Source organism: Drosophila willistoni, chromosome 3R, assembly GCF_018902025.1.
Source record: "Drosophila willistoni isolate 14030-0811.24 chromosome 3R, UCI_dwil_1.1, whole genome shotgun sequence".
In the NCBI taxonomy this organism is placed as follows: Eukaryota; Metazoa; Arthropoda; class Insecta; order Diptera; family Drosophilidae; genus Drosophila; species Drosophila willistoni.
Genome location: NC_061086.1, coordinates 4064461 through 4083622, shown reverse-complemented (window position 1 = coordinate 4083622; position 19162 = coordinate 4064461). Strand labels below are relative to the sequence as shown.

The 19162-nt window shown below is 36.8% G+C and overlaps 3 protein-coding genes across 3 annotated transcripts in view; all 3 read left to right on the top strand.

The window, feature by feature from the left end:
• Positions 1-18480, top strand: part of LOC6651670 (chromatin-remodeling ATPase INO80) — a 45660-nt gene extending 27180 nt beyond the window's left edge. The window contains exons 12-14 of the mRNA XM_023180374.2: positions 1531-1867; positions 15809-16132; positions 18109-18480. Of these exons, the coding sequence (XP_023036142.1) occupies positions 1531-1867; positions 15809-16132; positions 18109-18350 (903 nt within the window). The 3' untranslated portion in view covers positions 18351-18480. The remainder of the gene's footprint in view (positions 1-1530; positions 1868-15808; positions 16133-18108) is intronic.
• LOC26529765 lies at positions 10715-11590 on the top strand. Its single transcript, XM_015176992.3, has one exon. The coding sequence runs from the start codon at positions 10757-10759 to the stop codon at positions 11546-11548; it is 792 nt and encodes a 263-aa protein (XP_015032478.3). The 5' UTR covers positions 10715-10756; the 3' UTR covers positions 11549-11590.
• On the top strand, positions 11644-13612 carry LOC111519433. Its single transcript, XM_023180378.2, has one exon. The coding sequence runs from the start codon at positions 11735-11737 to the stop codon at positions 12551-12553; it is 819 nt and encodes a 272-aa protein (XP_023036146.1). The 5' UTR covers positions 11644-11734; the 3' UTR covers positions 12554-13612.
• Positions 18481-19162: the final 682 nt, after the last annotated feature.

The following is a 19162-nucleotide window of genomic DNA, read 5'->3' as shown; positions in this document are numbered from 1 at the left end:
TTGCTATTGTTGCTCTCTCTCTCTCTTCTTCTCTGTGTTAGGTAAGTGCCGGCCGGTTAACAACCAGGCGGTCCTTCACTCAAGTTCATATAGCACCCAGGCCCAAACTTTAATGGCACGCAGCCATGTATATTGTACCCGCCCCTTTTCCCCACACTCCTTTCCATTTATTTTTTTGTTTTCGGTTATATCCCGTTCATTGTCAATTCATTTATGGAAGTTCAACACAACTTTAATTCAAGTTGCAGTTCAAATAAAGTTTTTCATTTTGATTGGAAATTCATTCACTTGGAAATGAGACCGAACGACCCAGCAACCAAGTTGTCGTTTCTTAAATTGAACGTTTCTAACTGTTGCTTTGGGTTAATATGATTATTAGTTTCTGCTTTAATGATTTGCATGCTATGTCAACTTGAAAATAACGTCAATTCGTAATGCAAGTCTGAAATTAGGTCGAATAATAGATTCAAAAAGTTGCTCAGAACTTAACGGCAATTTTAAGTACACACAGTAGTTAGTTTGAATTCAAAAGGTTTTACATACTGGAAATCAACCAATTAATCAAAATATCCGTAACGAGACATATCCAAGAATTCTTATCTCTCCCAGCCTATAGCATAAAATGTATGTTATTAATTGTCATTTTAAATTATAGAGAGAGAAAAGAGAGTGAGAGTAAATTAAGTATAGAGAATGACATAGAGATGAAGATAACATTTTCATCACTAAATTTATTACAACTAGAAATTACAACTACAATGAAACATCGTGACTTTTCAATATAAAAAGATAGATATCACATAATAAAGTTAATAACATTTAAACAGTTTAATGTGAAAAACCAATTGAACTACAATTGAAATTTATTACTCTAATTATATAATATGTATTATTGTAACAAGGCTTAAACGGTTTGCCAATGGTAACGTCCATTTGTGGGGAAACTATTTCATCACAAAATCTGGACACACTTTTAACAAACGATTAAAGCCCATGTAGGAGTTGGTGGAAAATTGCTACTGTTTCTAAAGTCTATTATCTAAAATATCCTATTAAAATCTGTGTAAATTTTATGCAAAACTCTTTACCCTACTTCCCGAACAACAATTTCCTCAACCATAACAATTACCGAGTCTCCCACACCCCCATTAACTTTACCTTTACCTCCTTTAAATAAAGGTCTGCCTATTTTTAACACGGCCAAACCCTAAATGTTGCAGTCCTCCATGTTCAACTAGTCGCCCCTTGAGCCATAACTCAAGTCCCTTTTGGTCCGGTTAAAAGTTTTTGGCATGAATGATTTTTATACTCTTGGCATAAATTATAAAATGTATAAAAAAAGGCAAAGAAGGAAAACCTTGGGCTAGTTAGGCATGTTGCCAGCCCTGGAATATGAAGATAGATGAAAAGATATATCTCATTTCCGTTGCTCATTAAAATGCTAATTGATTTGATTGTTACATCAAGAATTAAATAAATAATTTTTCTTCTCTTCTCTTTTCTTAATTTTTTTATGACATTTTGTTTTAGGCTGGTGGTAATAATCAAATTGGTGGAATTACCATACCAGCGGCACCTGCCTCGATATCCATCAAAGACGATGACGATGTGGCCAGCTGTAGTTCGGTAGCAGCACCAGCTAAACGCTTAAAACAAGACACGGATGAGGATTACATTGAGGTGGGCATCACCTCATCGGCATCGAGTGTGGGCACCGATAGCAACAATCAAACTCTCAGTCAGGAGACCTACGTTCCAGGTGCCACAAGTGTCCAGCAATCGGATATGCTTGATTCCGACAATGAGGCTTTGGATGTGGATGGCGATAATTCCTCAGTCGCCGGCAAAAGTGATCAATTAATGAGCGGTAAGTCGTAACAATTTCTTATATAATAACATCCACATGGATTTTCACAGTATTCGACATATCTAGCTAACTGATTGGAACTTACATATTTTGTTTTGCCATTCTCGATTTAGGGAACATATTCTTAATTTATAAAATATTCGGCATTGGTGGCTAGAATGTTGATATGAATCAATCAATTAATCAATAATTTTGACACATTTTATAAATTTTGACTCGTATCGATTTTTTAAGAGATTCGCAGATTTAACACTTATTTAATAAGGGGTAACAGAAAAAAGTTATAAAATCCACTAGGATTAGATCTTGTTAACAACTTGAATGAAGTAAGTAAGTCGTCTCGCCGACATTTGTATACCATACATCAGTAAAGCAAATATTTCAACTTTATTAAACAAATGCATTTTCACATGCTTTTTACAAGCATATCTCGCTCACCCAAGCATACGAGCACCCTAGCGCCCCCACCAGCCAACGGCCAACTCCGGCCTTATGGAAAAACGTTTATATGCATAACTCGACTGTTTTTTGTCCGATTGATCAAATTTGGTATTTTGCTGGATATTAGTATTAAATTTAAGTGTGCCAAATTTGATTGCATAAGGTAAAAAAATACGGGAGATAATCAAGTTTTTCAAATTACGGGGGCGGAAAAGGGCGTGGCAAAATTTTTATACATACAAAATGTGTGCATTTACTAAGCGAATATACATACCAAATATGGTGTCTCTAGCTGGTATAGTTTTTGAGATAAACGCTTTTTTTAAATTGCGGGGGCGGAAAGGGGCGTGGCAAAAATTTGAAATAAACTTGATCACTCTACATACTAAACGAGTCTACATACCAAATTTGGTGGCTCTAGCTCTTACACTCTCCGAGATCTAGGTGTTCATACGGACAGAAGGACGGGCGGACGGACGGACAGACGGACATGGCTAGATCGACTCGGTTGTTGATCCTGATCAAGAATACATATATATACTTTGTGGGGTCGGAGATGCTTCCTTCTGCCTGTTACATACATTTCGGCGACTTTAATATACCATTTCACCCTATGGGTGTATGGTATAAAAAGAAGAAATCGAAATGTTTTAACCATTCGAAATTTGATTGAAAAATTTAACATACAACGATACAATTTAATTAAGTAGACCTTTTAAAAAAGTTCTCTTCAATTAATTAATTAAATGACATTATAAGCAAAAAAGTTAATATAATACATTATAAAAACAAATATTTTTAAATATCTTAAAATATTCAAACTTTTAGTAAAAATGTAGGGAAGTTTGATGGTTAAACTATAGAAATATATATTTTCAAATATTTGATTAGAAATTTCCAATCGGAAGACTTTAGATTTAATGTTACGTTTAATCCTTTTATTAAGTTTACTGCGTAGTTAACTAGTCGGGGCAATCACATTATTCAAATTGTGTGGTTTTCTTCCGTTTTCATTAAACAAACGCGTGTCGACTCCATCTGCCACTCCTGCTTTAGTTAACAACTTATTTGTTTTTGCTTTCCATTTCCAGACAAACTCTCATGACGTTTATCATTTTGTCTATATACTAAACAGCAAATAAATGTCAGTAAAAATTACGAAATCAAAGCAGAAAACTTAGATCTGCCGATTTATGTAGCCACAACACGTGAACTCATTGATTAAATTAGATATTTGTTAGCCGTTGTTGTTGTGGTTGTTGGGTTTTTGCCAAGCCCTCTACACCAACAACTGAAAGAAATGGCATATAAAAAATATTTATGAGTTACTTTTGTTTTTGTTCCCGTCGTCAACAAAAAATGGGAGAAAAAACCAAAAAGAAAGCCAACTAAAACTGACTAACAAGCTGAACCAGCTAAAACATAAGTAACTTGCGACTATATTAAATTGGGTTGCGTATAACAGCGACGACAAAAAAAAAAACACAAATCTGGGAAATGTTTTGAAAATGAAAATGTTATCAACCGACAGGTGAAACGCTAGTCATGAAGAGAAATAGAGAGAGAGAGAGAGAAGAAGGTATTGAACAAAATTAGCTTTCAATTGCGAATTCAACTGGAGACCAATCAGTGGCCACAATTTGAGGAAAACAATCAACCAACCAGGCTACAACACACATAGATGCCATCAGAGTGGACTCCAGCCTCAACTAACAAATCTTGAGACCCAATTCCAAGAGTTTCTTTTTCAATTCGTTGACGTTGCACTTGTTGCGATTTGCCATCAGTCTGCTTTTTTGCCCCCATATGTTTGCCTACTTTTCAACGTCGTGTACTTTCGATTGGTTGTTAATTGTTAAACAAATTTGAATTCAACAAGTTTTAGCTTAAGCTCTTCTCTCGAATGCAAATCGCTTGAGCAAACAACTTGCAATCGTTGTTGTTGCTGCTGTTGCACATCCCACATGCTTGCAACTAGCAACAAAAAAGAAGAAAAAGAAAAAAAACTTTGCCCAAGTTAGCTAACATTTTTATTTAATTTTGATTAAGTTAAAGTTGGTAGACCACATTTTCCTGCACATTGATTACCAAATAATTTGAATTATTAATCATAAAGTGATTGCTTAGCGGCAGCAACTAGACGCTAGAGGCATTTGAGGGGGATTCATTCCACAACCAACACACATAATAAAAGTTGTTAGAAATTTGAATGGAAATATGGAGGTTGAAAATTAAGATACTCATATCTGGCCACCTACTCACAATTTATTTGGCAGATGTTTTACCAAAGTGAGGGAAAAATTGATTAAACTTTGTAACGGAAAAAGCAAATCAAGTCGAAATTGGTTAAAGTTCCAAATTTTTAACAGTATTAACAACAATTTTCCCAATTTCACTACATCCTTTCAACTTTTAGTAATTGAATTTTCATAAATTTGTAATATTTTCTGCTATTTGATGAGCTTGTGGTGAATATGAAAGGTGTAAATAATTAACAGAAGATTAATTTACCATTATTCACAGCATTAAATTATTTTACAGATTTCTATATGTATGTATGTAGGTACTTAATATCTAGATTTGAAGTAAACTGTTTATCAAAAGTAGTTGCATTATATAATTCAAATTTGTTTATCTACTTATATTTCAAAGCCAAACAACGCGCGTCTCATAACAGTAACCAAAGTATACGGTCTAGTTTTCTCCTCGTGGCAAAGCGAACTTGCTCTTTATGATTAACTTAACTGCATTCCTGCCAGAGTGGTAACTACTGCTAAATGTAGTCCATCATACCATAGAAAGAAGAGTAAAATATTTGCCACACATTTTGTTTTACATTTAATTTACTGCAGCTCCAGCAATAGAAATATGTGCTTTACTTTTGCAGACACATTAAATCATTTGAAGCATTCTTAATTTTTAGCTTGGCTTACATAATAGATTACTTAATTGATTTGTTTTTTAATCCATTTCGTTTTCAAATTGGACACGTGCCAAATTCCTAAACGAAAGAAAGAGATACTTTCACATATCTAAGCATAATTGATTACGTAATACACAACTACACATAGTCATAAAGGGGAGGGAAGGTGCCTTAGGGGCTTGGCTCCATCGATCATTGTATTGGGATCCTTGTCCACTTTGTCAGAGTTGCTTGTGAGACACAAATGAATACAAATTAAATGAAAAACACCTGTAAAACACACACAAACACATAGAGACGAAGTAAAAAAAAAACTAATGCACAGAATTGTATCTCATAGAATAAATATGTACATGTTAGCCATGAGATACAAATATCAAATCAAATCAAAACTGCGAACAAAAACGTTGATTGGCCACAAAAATTCACACACAAATCGATACAAATAAATAATGACTACAGAAAAAACAACAACTAAAACTAAACGAAACTGTTCAAATGCCAATCAAAGACCAAACCAAAAACAAACAAAAAATTGTGCGCAAAAATTAACAATAATTCGCATAGGCTTGGTTCACCTAATGGTTCAATGTTGTTACCAAGTTGTTTGTGGTTGTTGCTTTGTTTACTTAACGCATAAATTTACACCTTATTGGCCCCCATAGCGCCCAAGAGGCCCAAACGGGCCAGTACGTGCCAAGCCATGATTTGATGGGATCACCAGTCTCTAGACTGGTCTTGTCTATGGTTTCATATCCAACTTAATTCTCAAAGTGGTTTTGACTTAAATTGGTTAATCATATTTAGTAAACGAAACAACCAAAGAGAGACAGACAAAAATTAAAAGAATTTGTTGTAAAACTATTGCTTTAGCTATGAATACATTTAATTCAAATGCGAGAATTTTATATATGTTGTGTATATGTAATTTACATTGCATTGCATTGGCGTAAAGTTAAGTAATCAACAAAGTTTTTTGTAATAACTTAAATTGATTAATTATTAGAATAAATTATTGTAGTATGTAATTTGTTTGAGGCGAGATCACTGGGAAAAAGCAATAATTTAAATTAAACAATCAAACCTGTGCAACTTAATCTAAACGACGAACCCTTACGATTATAATATTTCAGTTTCTCAATTCAATTTTTGTTTATGAATTTTAATAAGAGTTATTATCAAATTCTACTACTACTTATAATGACTCAAATATACATATATAGTCATTTTTGCTTTCAATTAGCTAAAATATTTCCCTTTGGTATTTTAATCATTTTCTAACTCAAAAAAATTACGTAATATAAAAACCAGACGGTCTAGGAGCAGTTTGCGTTGATCCAGACGGACGGACATGGCTATTTGAACTCCTCTCGTCGTGCTGATCAAGAATATATATACTTTATATCAGGGCCCGACACAAAGAGAGCGCTAAAAAAGTTTAGTTGTATGTGTGCACTTGCTTGTGTGCGTATGTTGCTTTACACTGCGCAAAATTAAACTTCATCAAATTCTGCCTCAAATCAAGAAAACGAGTGCAGCAAATAATCTTATGCAAGAAAAAGATTGAGAAAACAAAGCAGCGTTCAATTTTTTCATGTGTGTTCTTTCAACAAAGCGACATAGATCTGCTTGCGTCGAAATGCTGAAGGGAACTAAAACCCACCCTCTTGCTTATGATTTTTATACCCTTGCAAAAAGGGTATATTAATTTTGGTCAAAAGTATGCAACGCATAGAAGGAAGCATCTCCGACCATATAAAGTATATATATTCTTGATCAGCACGACGAGACGAGTTCATATAGCCATGTCCGTCCGTCCGTCCTTCCGTCCGTCTGGATCAACGCAAACTCCTCCTAGACCGTTGAAGCTACAGAGCTGAAATTTTGCATGTAGGCTTGTATATACTGCAGGCGTTGTGTATCTCGGATTCAGCCGGATCGGATCACTATATCATATAGCTCCCATACAAATGGCAAAGTCACGAACAGTGACTTTTCTTAATAACTTCGTTATTTTCTGAGCTATTGTCGTGAATTTTAATATTGGTGAGTTAATTACACATATAAACGACTATGCCAAATTTGATCAATCGGGTGACTATATCATGTTGCTCCCATAGGAACGATCTTTCGAAAACGGTGACTTTGGTGAATAACTTCGTTACTTTTGACGCGATTGCTTTCAAATTAAACATTTGTTAGTTTAATATATCTGTTAATAACTGTGCCAAATTTGATAAGGATCGGGTAGCTATATCATATAGCTCCCATAGGAACGATCGGTGGAAAACAGTGACTTTGATCAATATCTCCGTTATTTCCTATGTAGGCCGTTCTTTAGCAACATTAGCCTTTTTACTGTAAACGTTTTTCCACTTTGATGGCTATAGGTAAGGAAAGAGTTACCAAAAAAGTTGCAAGGGTTTACAAACTTTGACGCGGTCGAAGTTAGCCCCGGCCCTCTGGTTTTGTGTGAGGACTTCTGCTGCGGGCTCTGCTTTATATGGTCGGAGATGCTTCCTTCTATGTGTTGCACTTTTCTGACCAAAATTAATATACCCTTTTTGCAAGGGTATAAAAATACAAAACTAAAAATTTAAGAAAATTGATTATTTAATAAATAATATTTATCATATATTGACAGTAATTGTAATTCGTTAATAATTTTTAAGTGTGTTATCCTGTAGAAGTAATGCACTTTACACGTCTTAAAGTTTGCATAATTAATAAAACATAGTTAAAAGACTTAAAACTGAGCCAAATGATAAAAATTATTTAAGTGTTGGTCGATATAAAATGTTATAGCAGTAGTCTTAACTGATCAACCTTACATAATGGCTTCTTTAAGCTGATAATCAAATATTTTGTTTTTAAACGCTTCCACTTTTCATGCACAGTTAACACATAAAGTCTTGCAACATAAGTAAACACAAAGAAGATATATTCATAGGAATCTAAAGAAATGTATTGAATAATACTCATCGATTGGCGACACGCATTCGAGGTCATAACCCAATTCCTTTCATAGACGCTTCTCTTTGCTACGTCAACGACGATGGTTGCCATTGCAACTGTATTTCTTTGCTTGAATGCATTTGGCCATCATTTATTATCAGAGTTAGAGGCGAGTTTTATGTGTGTTTGGTTGTTGTTCGTTTGCTAGATGGCTGGCCTGGCCTATTGGTTAAGTTAGTTTTATACGTTCCTTGTTGGTTTTGAGAATACCCTGATTGAAATTCGGTGCGCATTGCAATTGATCGCACTTTTTGCCTTTCTAACAACGCGACGCGTCTCCTGCTGCCTGCTGCAGGCATTGTCGCCCATCTTCATTATTATCATGATCATTGACATCATGATGATGCAGTTGCCGTTGCCGTTGCCGTCATAGTTGCCGTTGTCTTCGCTGTTGTAGTTGTCGTCGTCGTTGTTGGCATTTTGTTCTTGGCCGTTGTCATGATTTGTTGTCGCCAGTTCGAGTTCCCCTCGATGCCGATGATCTTACCACGATTTTCAAGTTTGATTTTGCGTTTGCCTCAAGAATTTTAAATCATGGCCCCCATGCATTTTTCTGCCTCTGTCTTCTATCTTTCTGCTTCTGCCTGCTGCTGGCTGTCTGGCTTGGCTTTAGTTGGCCTAACTGTTTGCGTTTAACTTGGGAGGCATTTCCTGTACGATTTCTTTGTCTGTTGTTTTTTTTCTCTTTCTCTCTTTTTTTGGAGGCGGTGGGTTAAGGACAAAGTCATCATCAAACTGAATCTGGTTAACCGCAAAGCATGCCGCTGTCGCCTTCTTATATCGCATAGCATGTGTGAAATTGACACCACTTGCATATTACTTGGAATGGAAATGCTAACGGAAATACAAAGCAATTTTACGGTACATTTAGTTAATGATACACAACCCTCCTCCAGTCATGTCCTCTTCGAGTCTCAAGGGTCCAAGCAGCTGTTCAGAAAAAATATACCGAAAAGTACTTGGACCCTCTACCCCCAGCATAAAGAAGTGGAAAGAAATTCGATTATTACCCTTAAAAAATGAAAATTATTTGTAGAGCAGTAAATGTTCTTATCTTAAGGGGTGAGAAATTAAAACAGTTTTTGGTTAGAGGATTATATCAAGAAAATTTAGAAAAGACATGGGAAATCAAGCAGCAATTCCGCTCAAAAAAAAAAAGGTACATTTTTGAATTAGTTCAGTATGAGTTATTCTTCATTAAGTTAACTTATTTTCAAATGTCAAAATAACTACAAATATCAGAGTTTAATTCTAGCTTTTCTTTTAGATTAAAAGCCTTTTTAAAACAAAAGTAAACAACTTTTAAGGAATTATTAAGAAAATGTGTGCAAAGAAATATTATAAATTTATGCATAAACATTGGCGGAAAAGATTGAGTTTTTTTATGTTTTTAAAATATCCGGGCCCACTAAGACAACATCTCCAAAATTATTGCAAGTAGAGGGAGGACAGCATGTCAAATCATCGATGCTCAACGCAACACGATTGGTTGGAACGCAATTCTAGACCAAAACCCATATTTAGATCACCCTGTGCACCAGAACCGACACGTTGGCAGAAGCCAGGACCCATGAATCGTGATGAATGGGTCAATTTCTACAAATGGTGTTTGGTCAATGCAGTTCCTCAATTTCCAGCACAGAACCCGGGCCAAAGCTATAACAGACTAAGCTCGGGTTATGGTAAATCATTTAACTCGACTAAAAATGAGAAGAGAAAGAAACATTTAGAGGAAGTGGCCAGTGCATTAAGTCAACCGCGATGGCAACGAAACAAATATCATGCGCCGCCCAAGCCAGAGTTTCCCTATCGTCCCAATCTTGGTTATTACAAAGCTCCAAAACCAGAGAGGGGCAGACCTGTGGAGAAACCCAAAGTTCCATGTTGCTTTCAGCATGATGACATCAAGGCAGAGTTCTGGTCTACCATACGTTTTCCCGTCTCGAAGAGGGCACAACATGCTGTCCCCTCACGTAAGATCTGTGAGCTATCTCGTCCGCGCACAGCAAAGCCTCATTGTCCTTTCCCTGAGATTAGGAATGATAAGCCACCCAGACGTACGAAAATGTCATCTAGGCAATGGCGGGCCCATTTGCAAAGACTGGATTACTTGGCCAAACCAAGTCCCAGAGCTTTAGCGGAATTGGCCTGTAATTGTCGCATTTGTTGTGATTGCCATTAAATTGATACAATTTCTTTTACAAGATTATGAACTAAAATGAGACTAGTTAAATGTATTTAGTTCATTTTCTTGTAAAGGGAATTGTTATTGGATTATGTAAATAAATTCTACTTTCTGCCAAAATCCATATATTTTGTCCCGTTAAATGGATTCCTTTGTGGTCGAGGTATGATCAACATTACGAGAGATTTTAAATTGAGGATTGTACTGAACAGAAAGTAGGCTCATGTAGAATTCTAATCTTCGACTCGCCAATAAAATAAAAACAATCAAATCTAAATTTCTCGTAAAAATTATTAAATAAATTTGCAAGTGTAAAAATTTTAAAATGAGTAGTACAAAGATTCCAAGCATTGTTGCTACACCAAATGAAAAGTTTCTCATGTCTCGTTCTCCGGCTGGCGAAAAAAAGGCGCAACCTTCCTGGGTGGAATGGGTTGAACGTAACTCCAAGCCACTCAAACGTATTCGACCCAAAGAAGTGCGCGTTCTCACCCCGTGGCAAAAGAAAGGACCTATGCAGAAGAAACAATGGAAGAAATTCTATGCATGGGCCGCACGAAATGCCACGCCCTTGGAACGCAAAGAGAAACCACCTCCTAAAATTCTATGCAAAGCTGAATACTTGCCCTGCGCTAGAAAAAATCAAACAATCGAATATTATGAATTAATGGAGAATTTAGAGAAACTTGCCAAACCTCCCGATCGAATGCTAACAAAGAAACATCAATTTGTTGACAGAGATCCACCATTCTCGCCCGTAATTGTTTGGGGCCAACCACCCCATCACGATAAGGGACGGCCCTTTGAGCCACCGCATGTGCCCTGCTGTTTTATTAACGATGAACTGGAAGCGGACTTTTGGTCCCATTTACGATTCCCGATAAGGCGAACTGCCCTAAAAGCTCGCGCCTCACCGCGAATCGTAAGTTTGGCCCGACCAAAAGCTTATCCGCCGCTTCCACATTGTCCCATCCCGCCCAGAACTCTACCTTGGTGGGATCAGCCAGGACCAAAGCGAAAAAAGTTTACCTCTTCTGGCTGGCGTTTACATCAAATAAGGCTTGCCTATCTATCGAAACCAACGCGTGGACCCGATAATCTATATTTCTATATGTGAAATGAATAGTTGATATTATTTTTTATTTTCTGTGATTATTCTTTGATTAATAAATTTTAGTAGTAGGCTGCGAAAAAAATAACAAATGACTTTCTCCTTTGGTTCATTTGAATTTTGTATGTCATTGAACACACGTCTTTACTAAATCAAAAGTTTTTAAGCAAAATTTTAAAGCCGTTTTTAAAAATGCAAAGAATGCAATCTGGGGGTTCAGCAGCTCCTGACCTCGACAACGGCATCGATGATATGGCCAACGAGGGTGCTACTCAGAACAATCAGATGAACAAGTACATGGAGCCAACCTGGAAGGAATGGTGCAAACGCAATGCCAAGCCTATAGTACGAGTCAAACCGAAAGTGGAACGCGTGCTCACACCATGGCAAAAGCCTGGACCAATGAAGAAAAAGAATTGGGTACATTTCTTTCAGTGGGCCGAAAAGAATGCGGCTCCCAAAAAATCTAAGGCTAAGGTGAAGCGATTGATACCCTGCGAAGACGATTTCTTGCCATGTGCTAAAGATGTTACGAAAATGGATCCAATGGATTTGATTGAGAAAATGGAAAAATTGGCACAGCCTGTGGAGCGAAGGGTGAGGGAGAAGCATGTCTATGTGCATGAAATTCCCACATATTCGCCAGTTATAGAATGGGGACAACCGCCCCATCAAGATAAAGGACGTCCCTTTCCACCACCCGTGGAAGTGCCGAAATGTTTTGCCAATGATGATATTGAGGCTGCCTTTTGGGCCGACTACAGATTTCCAGTGCGTAAGGCTGCTCTTCTTGGTCGTCCTTCGCCGCGGATTTTGAGCTTATCTAAGCCACGAGTCAGGCCACCAATGCCGCCGCATTGTTACATCCCAGAGAAGACTTTGCGTCCTTTGGAAGTGCCGCCGCCAAAGAGACGTAAATTCACACGGAAAGGATGGCGTATGCATCAAATACGTTTGCTTTATCTCGCAAGACCTGTCACTAGACCGAAATATGAATATTTTTACTCTTAAACCGGAGTAGGCTGAGCAATTTTCAAAATTTTGCAGTTTCCTATTTCTATATCCCATAAACCTCATTCACAATTTCGTAGTCAACTAATAAACATCGTAAAAAAAAAAAAAAAAAATATTCAATAAAAAAAATTCCAATTTAAAAAAAAGTCCTTTTTCAAATTTTTCGTAAAATTACGATTTTATAAATTTAGCAAAGTGTAAAGTAGATTATGTCGGCCGCAAACATTCTAAATGAAGTGCATAATGAACCTCATACTGATCCGTATGGAACGGTTGATTCGACAGCAGATGCTAATGAGAAGCGACTGGCCCATGAGGAATGGATCAATAAGAATTCCCAGCCCAAGAAACGCGTCATACCAAGAGTGGAGCGAGAACCGACACGCTGGCAAAAGAAGGGTCCCATGAAGAAGAAGCAATGGAAACAATTCTTTGAATGGGCCCAAAAAAATGCTGTGCCCTATGAACGGAAATTGCCAGAAGTTACAGTACCCTGTGCTGCTGACTATCTGCCATGTGGCAAAGAGCCTAGAGCTATAGATCGCGATGACCTACTGGAGCGAATGGACGAGCTATCTACTCCATTGCCGCACAAGATGACACCCAAATACAAGTCGGATAAAAATGTGGCAACCTATTCCCCAGTCATTGAATGGGGGCAACCACCAATGCCCCAAAAGGGCCGCCCGTTCCTAACGCCCAAAGTGCCGTGTTGTTTTCCCAACGATGAGGTGGAGCAGGCATTTTGGTTTGCCTATCGTTTTCCCATACGGAAGGAAGCACTCAATGGACATGCCTCGCCGCGTATTATAAATTTGGCCAAACCAAGGGTCATGCCGCCGTTTCCTCCGCATTGTCCTATACCCGAACGTCCACCAGCTACAGATCCCTTGGATGGACCAGCACCGAAACGCAAGAAGTTCACACCGCGACAATGGCGTTTGCATCAAATCCGTTTGATCTATCTATCGAAGCCAGTGACTAGACCTCAATATGACTACTTCTATATGTGATAAGTGGCTGAATAAAAATTCAGATTCTTAATATCTGACCTTATCTACCACCTTTTCTTAATTTCTCACATACACAGTTGAGAAATCTGCACAATTTATTTTCCTAAAAAGATGAAAAGGTGTCTCAAGCGCCCAAATCTCTTTGCCAGGAGCTACTTAGTCATGGCAGACGGCATTAAAGTCAGTCCATAAGGTCTTGCCCCTCTCTGAAGTCGAATTATCAGGCGTAGCAAACATGCGTCACATTGACATTACATAAAGAACGAGGAGTTGGCTGGGACCTCTATGAAGATCAAAGATCACAAATGATCATCAGTCAAATCAATTAGATAATTGAATGAATGATTTGTTAAATCCGATTATATTCGGTCAGCTTCTGCTTAAGCTGCTGTTGCTGTTGTTGCTATATGTTCTTCACTCTCTTTTGGTTCTTTTCCGTTTCTTTTTTTGTTTTGTTACAGCGGAATGAGAGGAAAAGCAATCAGCAACATACAGAAATTATTTATGGTAATCATAAGAACTAAAAGAGAAATATTCACAAAGTAAAAAACCGTTTTTGATACTATAGAAAATTGGATACTAGGGTTACCATGCCTAAAAATTAACCAATCTTATTTCATATACTTGTATGGAACAATCATAGTTAGATCTAAAGTCCTTGGCAAATTTTCGCGACGTATTAAGGATTAAATTTCCAGCCGTTGTGTTACCCTATCTATGTCTTTTTGAATGGTTATATCATGGGATAGAAAGAAAATTCAATTTTAGGAAAGCACAAGTCGTTAGCTATATAAGAATTATTTTAAAATCGTATCAAAAGTCGGAAATGGTCTCGCCAAAACAGGGGTTAAAATGTTTGATTAACCATACATTTATTCAAACGTTGAATAACATTTTGTCCTCTCAACATTTGGTAAACATTAGGCAGGAACCTACAACTTTTTCAACTTTAGAACTTAGTTTTTCCCCTCTGTTTTTTATTCAGGGTCAACCAGTCAGTAGAATTTTATTGTTTCTGGAGCGAGCAACGAACTCTTAACACAAAAAAAAAAATTGAGAAAAAGGAAAAGAAAACATCAAAACTGCCGAGCACATATATATATTTTCAGTTTTCGTGGCATTTTTCTTTCACAGGCTTTGCCCTCCCTCATCAAAGAGCTTTCCTTTTTGCTGCAGTCGCGCGACATGGCAAAATATATAGATAAAATGCCTTGAATTGAATTGAATATTGATAAAACTTATGTCAAACAAGCAAAGGCAGCTGTTCAATAATATATCACGCTGCTCTTTCCCGTTCTCTTACCCCTTTCTTGTAGATATCTCTCCAAGTGTGTTTAGTAATTGTAACAGTAAAAGTAAGGTAAACCCTCACAGAGTTGATGGACGAGTTCTCAATTCGAATAGCTACTTTTGTCGTTCTTTCTTTCACTACTGGTCGCTCATTAAATCACAGAAAGGGAAGCAAAGTCAAAACAAAAGTTTGTAGACACAATTCCTCAGGTGACTGACTGACGAGACTATGTCGATCATGACTTTGCCACAGATGAGATAATGATCATGATGATGATGATGAGGACGTTGGAGTTGAAGCTGATGTTGCACTTGTGTGTATTGCATACCAAAATAGCAAAAGCGCCAGGCACTGTCTACCAGCAGCAACAATGTCGCAACATTTGTTGCCTCTTCTGATTGCATTTTATTTTCCTCTCTTGCTGCTGTTACTTTTTCTATGAATGTTGTTGACTTTGTTTCTGTTTTATTTATGCAGTTTACAGTTAAGTTTTCGAGGTTCAGAAGGCAAAAATTTTAAAATATATGCAAGAGACATTCACATTCTATTTACGTTGTTTCTTTTTGGTATTTGGGAAGTTGCCACTTCTTGGTTCAAGTAAAAAGAAAGACCTTTCTGCTTGACACACTCAAAAGTGGCCACTGATTGAAGAGAAAACTACAAACATCAGTTATGCGGAAATTATACTTTAATTTGCTTTCAAAGTTGAACTAAATTCCTGATCCTCAAACATAAAGTTTCTGGTCACCCTCGCTCATTATTCACAATTCTTTAAATTATGTTTTTTATTGCCATAAAATTTCAGATAATTGTATAAGAAAATAAAAAGAAGAAAAACCAACAAAAAATTCTTGTGTTTTTTATGCCAGCTGCTTTACTGTTCTGTTTTTTTTTTCGGTTTAGCCACCCGCAAATTAATCAATCGAAACCCATAATTCTTATTTACAGGCTATGGCCTCGGTGACTTAAGTGGCGGCGTTTCGATGCGGCGACGTCACCATCCGCGCGGCACCAGACGCGGACGACCACGTGGCAGCACCAGGCGAGGTGGTGCCCATGGTTCGATGCAGCGTGGGCTAACGCCGACACCGACGCCGACGCAAGGGGCAGCAGCAGCAGGAGCAGCAGCGGCAGTGTCGGTCACATTAACAGCACAACCAGCAACAACAACAACCACATCAACTACAACAACAACTCCACTGACGCCGCAACAGGAAGCAGCAGCAAGCCATGGAGAGACCGCAACCCTCAGTACTAGTTTCAATGAGGAAGGTAAGTACTACACTGGAAAAAACAAACAACAGAAAATAAACTAACGCAGCTTTATGGAATTCAATATAGTGCGAAATGTGAAGCTATACTAACAAGTACTTCTCAACAATTTCTGGTTACGGCTTAGTAAACCAAGAACATTTTATCAAGTTTGACTTAAATATCGGATCTTGTCTCTATTTCAACAAAAGTTTTTGTTTTGTTTTGGTTTTCTTATCAATTGGGAGCTGTTTTAGTATCTTTATTTAAGCCATTCAAGAAAAAATAGACTCATTTAAAAAAAAAACCGCTGAAATTTATGGCTTTTAGTCTATTACTCAATACATAAAAAAGAGTTTAAAACAATAAAACATTTAAACAAACTCGAATATATGGTAGCATCGTTAGATATACATACATAACAGAACACTTTTGGGATTTTATACTACCCTATTTACACAAGAGAATTCGGACCTTTTCACCCAAATTTCTTCTATTCCAAGAAGCACCAAAAAGGTTTGAGTTTAGTTTGAGATTCTGTCATTTATTTGACTAAAATTAACCAAAATTTAAGAAATGGAAAACAAAATATTGAAACAGACAGATTTTTAAATATTAAAACGATTTTACTTATTTATTTGATTCACTAAAGTTAGATTTATATTTTTTATGGGTAATAGTTTTTACGTAGTTAAATAGAGAGTATGCGGTAAATGCGGGCTTTTTCGAGAAATTATAAAACAAAAATAATAATTTCATACATTTAAATACAATTGAAACTGACTGCTAAAGTTACATAGTAATGCTAGAATGCTATTAAGAAAATATAATTAATTACTACCGTACATACCGTATATATGTACATATATGAACACATTACCTATAATATGCAGACGGTAAGAGTTCTGATATTTATTTGCCATCATTTTGCAACTACTTCTGGTATTTATTTATTTCTGTTTCTGAAACTGTTTTTCTGATTCCTTTCGTTTATTTTCTTGTCAGTGTAAAAACTTCACCTCGATGGTCTTTTGGTTTTAGGCATCTCATTCCATTTTGGTTTTTAATTCAAGTATCACTTGTACCTTAATCGCCCGCCATAATCACGTTTATCATTTGCCTTTTCCGGAGCCTTGAAGTGGGCATTATATCTGATTTACTTTATAAGAGTTTTTATCTGTTTCCCCTGCTATGAGTACATGCCCGCATTCTTTTTGATTTTAGTTCTTTTATTTTTTTTGTGGTACGTGACAATTTTAACGCGCTTTTTTTAAAGGCATTTTTTTTTGGTTCGAGTTTTTGTTACCCCCAAAACGCAATGTTAATTTTACTTCCCGTTTTGTCTGTGGGTTCCCCCTTCTGTTGGATGTGTTTCCCCTTTTTTTCAAGTCAAAGCAAATATTTGCCTTAAGATTTCCATCTAAATGCGTTATCTTCCCCCCTTTTAAAATGCCAGAATGTTATCCAAGTGTTTGTAATTGATATGAAAAGTTTCGGGTAGGAAAAAAAGGGAAGGAAAAATTCGTTGTAAACTAACAGAAGAATTCGTTTCAATCGATTGAGTAAAAATTGTAAACATGACAAACGATAATTGCATAAAGCGGCTTAAATATGTTTAAATTGTTGTATTTTCGGGGTGGGGAAGGTGCGAGGGTGGTGATGAGGGCACGCGACAGGACACGTACCAATTGCATTTTATCGCACAAAATGGAGACATAATCGCAATGACAAATACGCAACGTTGCATAAATATCCTGATAGATGAGTGGGAATGGCAAATGAAACCACAATTGCATACATTGTAATAGCAAATAAGGATTTATGCAGAAAACCAAAACGTGAAACATTGAATGTCAAGGGAATTAGCAACAATGTATAGTCCTGATCCTTCTCCTTTCTCTAACCAAAAGAGAGTTCCATTAGGCTAATTGAAGTTTAAAGCATGCAAAACCTGATGATGAGAGAAATTTACAATTTTGGATTTAATTTATTCACAGAGATCTTTGGAGGAGCTGCAGCCGGTTCATCGGTCATCAAACGTGGACCGGGGCGGCCACGTTCCAAGACAGCGGCACCCCTGAGTCGGGGCACACGCGGTGCACCACGTACACGTCGACCAGTGGGTCCATTATTGGTGCCATTGGGTTGCAGTCCAGATGATACGCCACCTGGCAATAGTCCGGCCACAAGTCGTGCTCCCAGTCCCAATGCCTCAAGCTCCAATCTTCAATGTGACTAAGCACCAGGAGCAGGAGTAATACAAAGGAATTTAACACATAAATTAGTTTATAACATTTGCCAAATGAAATAAAGATATTGGACGCATGCTGGAGTCAAGTTCAAGATGCCAACCCATTAATTAAACCTAACTATATCAGAAGAAAATGGAGGTTTTAATATTAATCAATTAAGTGGAATTCAAAATTTTAAAAAAACATTTGTACAAGAATAATTTAACTCTTTGAAAAAAGAATCAGTCTACAGCCAATTTAAGAGGCTTACCTTGCCATGAATGCGTTGATTTGACTGGTAACTTGTATTTTGGAGATGAAAATTTAAATCTATAATTAAATTTAAGCTGTTGAATGGGTATACAATGCAAGAATGTAAGGATTTGCAAAAACACAGAGTATATAAGTACAATGGTAATAATATTGTTATTGAAGCTACATAACTGAAGAATAATCATGAATTGCGATGTAATTTGGCGGTATGTTTTTATATAGATTGTGATTTTAGATTGAATTCAAAACTGACGTACATATGTAAGTATTAAAATGTTCTAGAATACTGAATGGAGTTGTAAAAACACTTACATGCAATGCACGTTGACACTTGTCACATTAGTGAGGTTTTTTCTTTGGTCTCTTTTTCGGGGTAGAATTCACGCATCGTCTGTCAAAATAATTGGTTAAAGAAGAAAATAAAAATGGAAGGTGTAATAAAATGATGATTTTGTTTCTATTTGTAATCAACACCCAAGATTCAACATTAGTTCACTCCACTCATTGGTGCTTCGCTACGGCGAGACATTAAATGTGCATGACATTA

Excerpts from the sequence above, each read along its gene's own strand:
- LOC26529765 (XM_015176992.3), top strand. The coding sequence starts at position 10,757 with ATGAGTAGTACAAAGATTCCAAGCATTGTTGCTACACCAAATGAAAAG.
- LOC111519433 (XM_023180378.2), top strand. The coding sequence starts at position 11,735 with ATGCAAAGAATGCAATCTGGGGGTTCAGCAGCTCCTGACCTCGACAAC.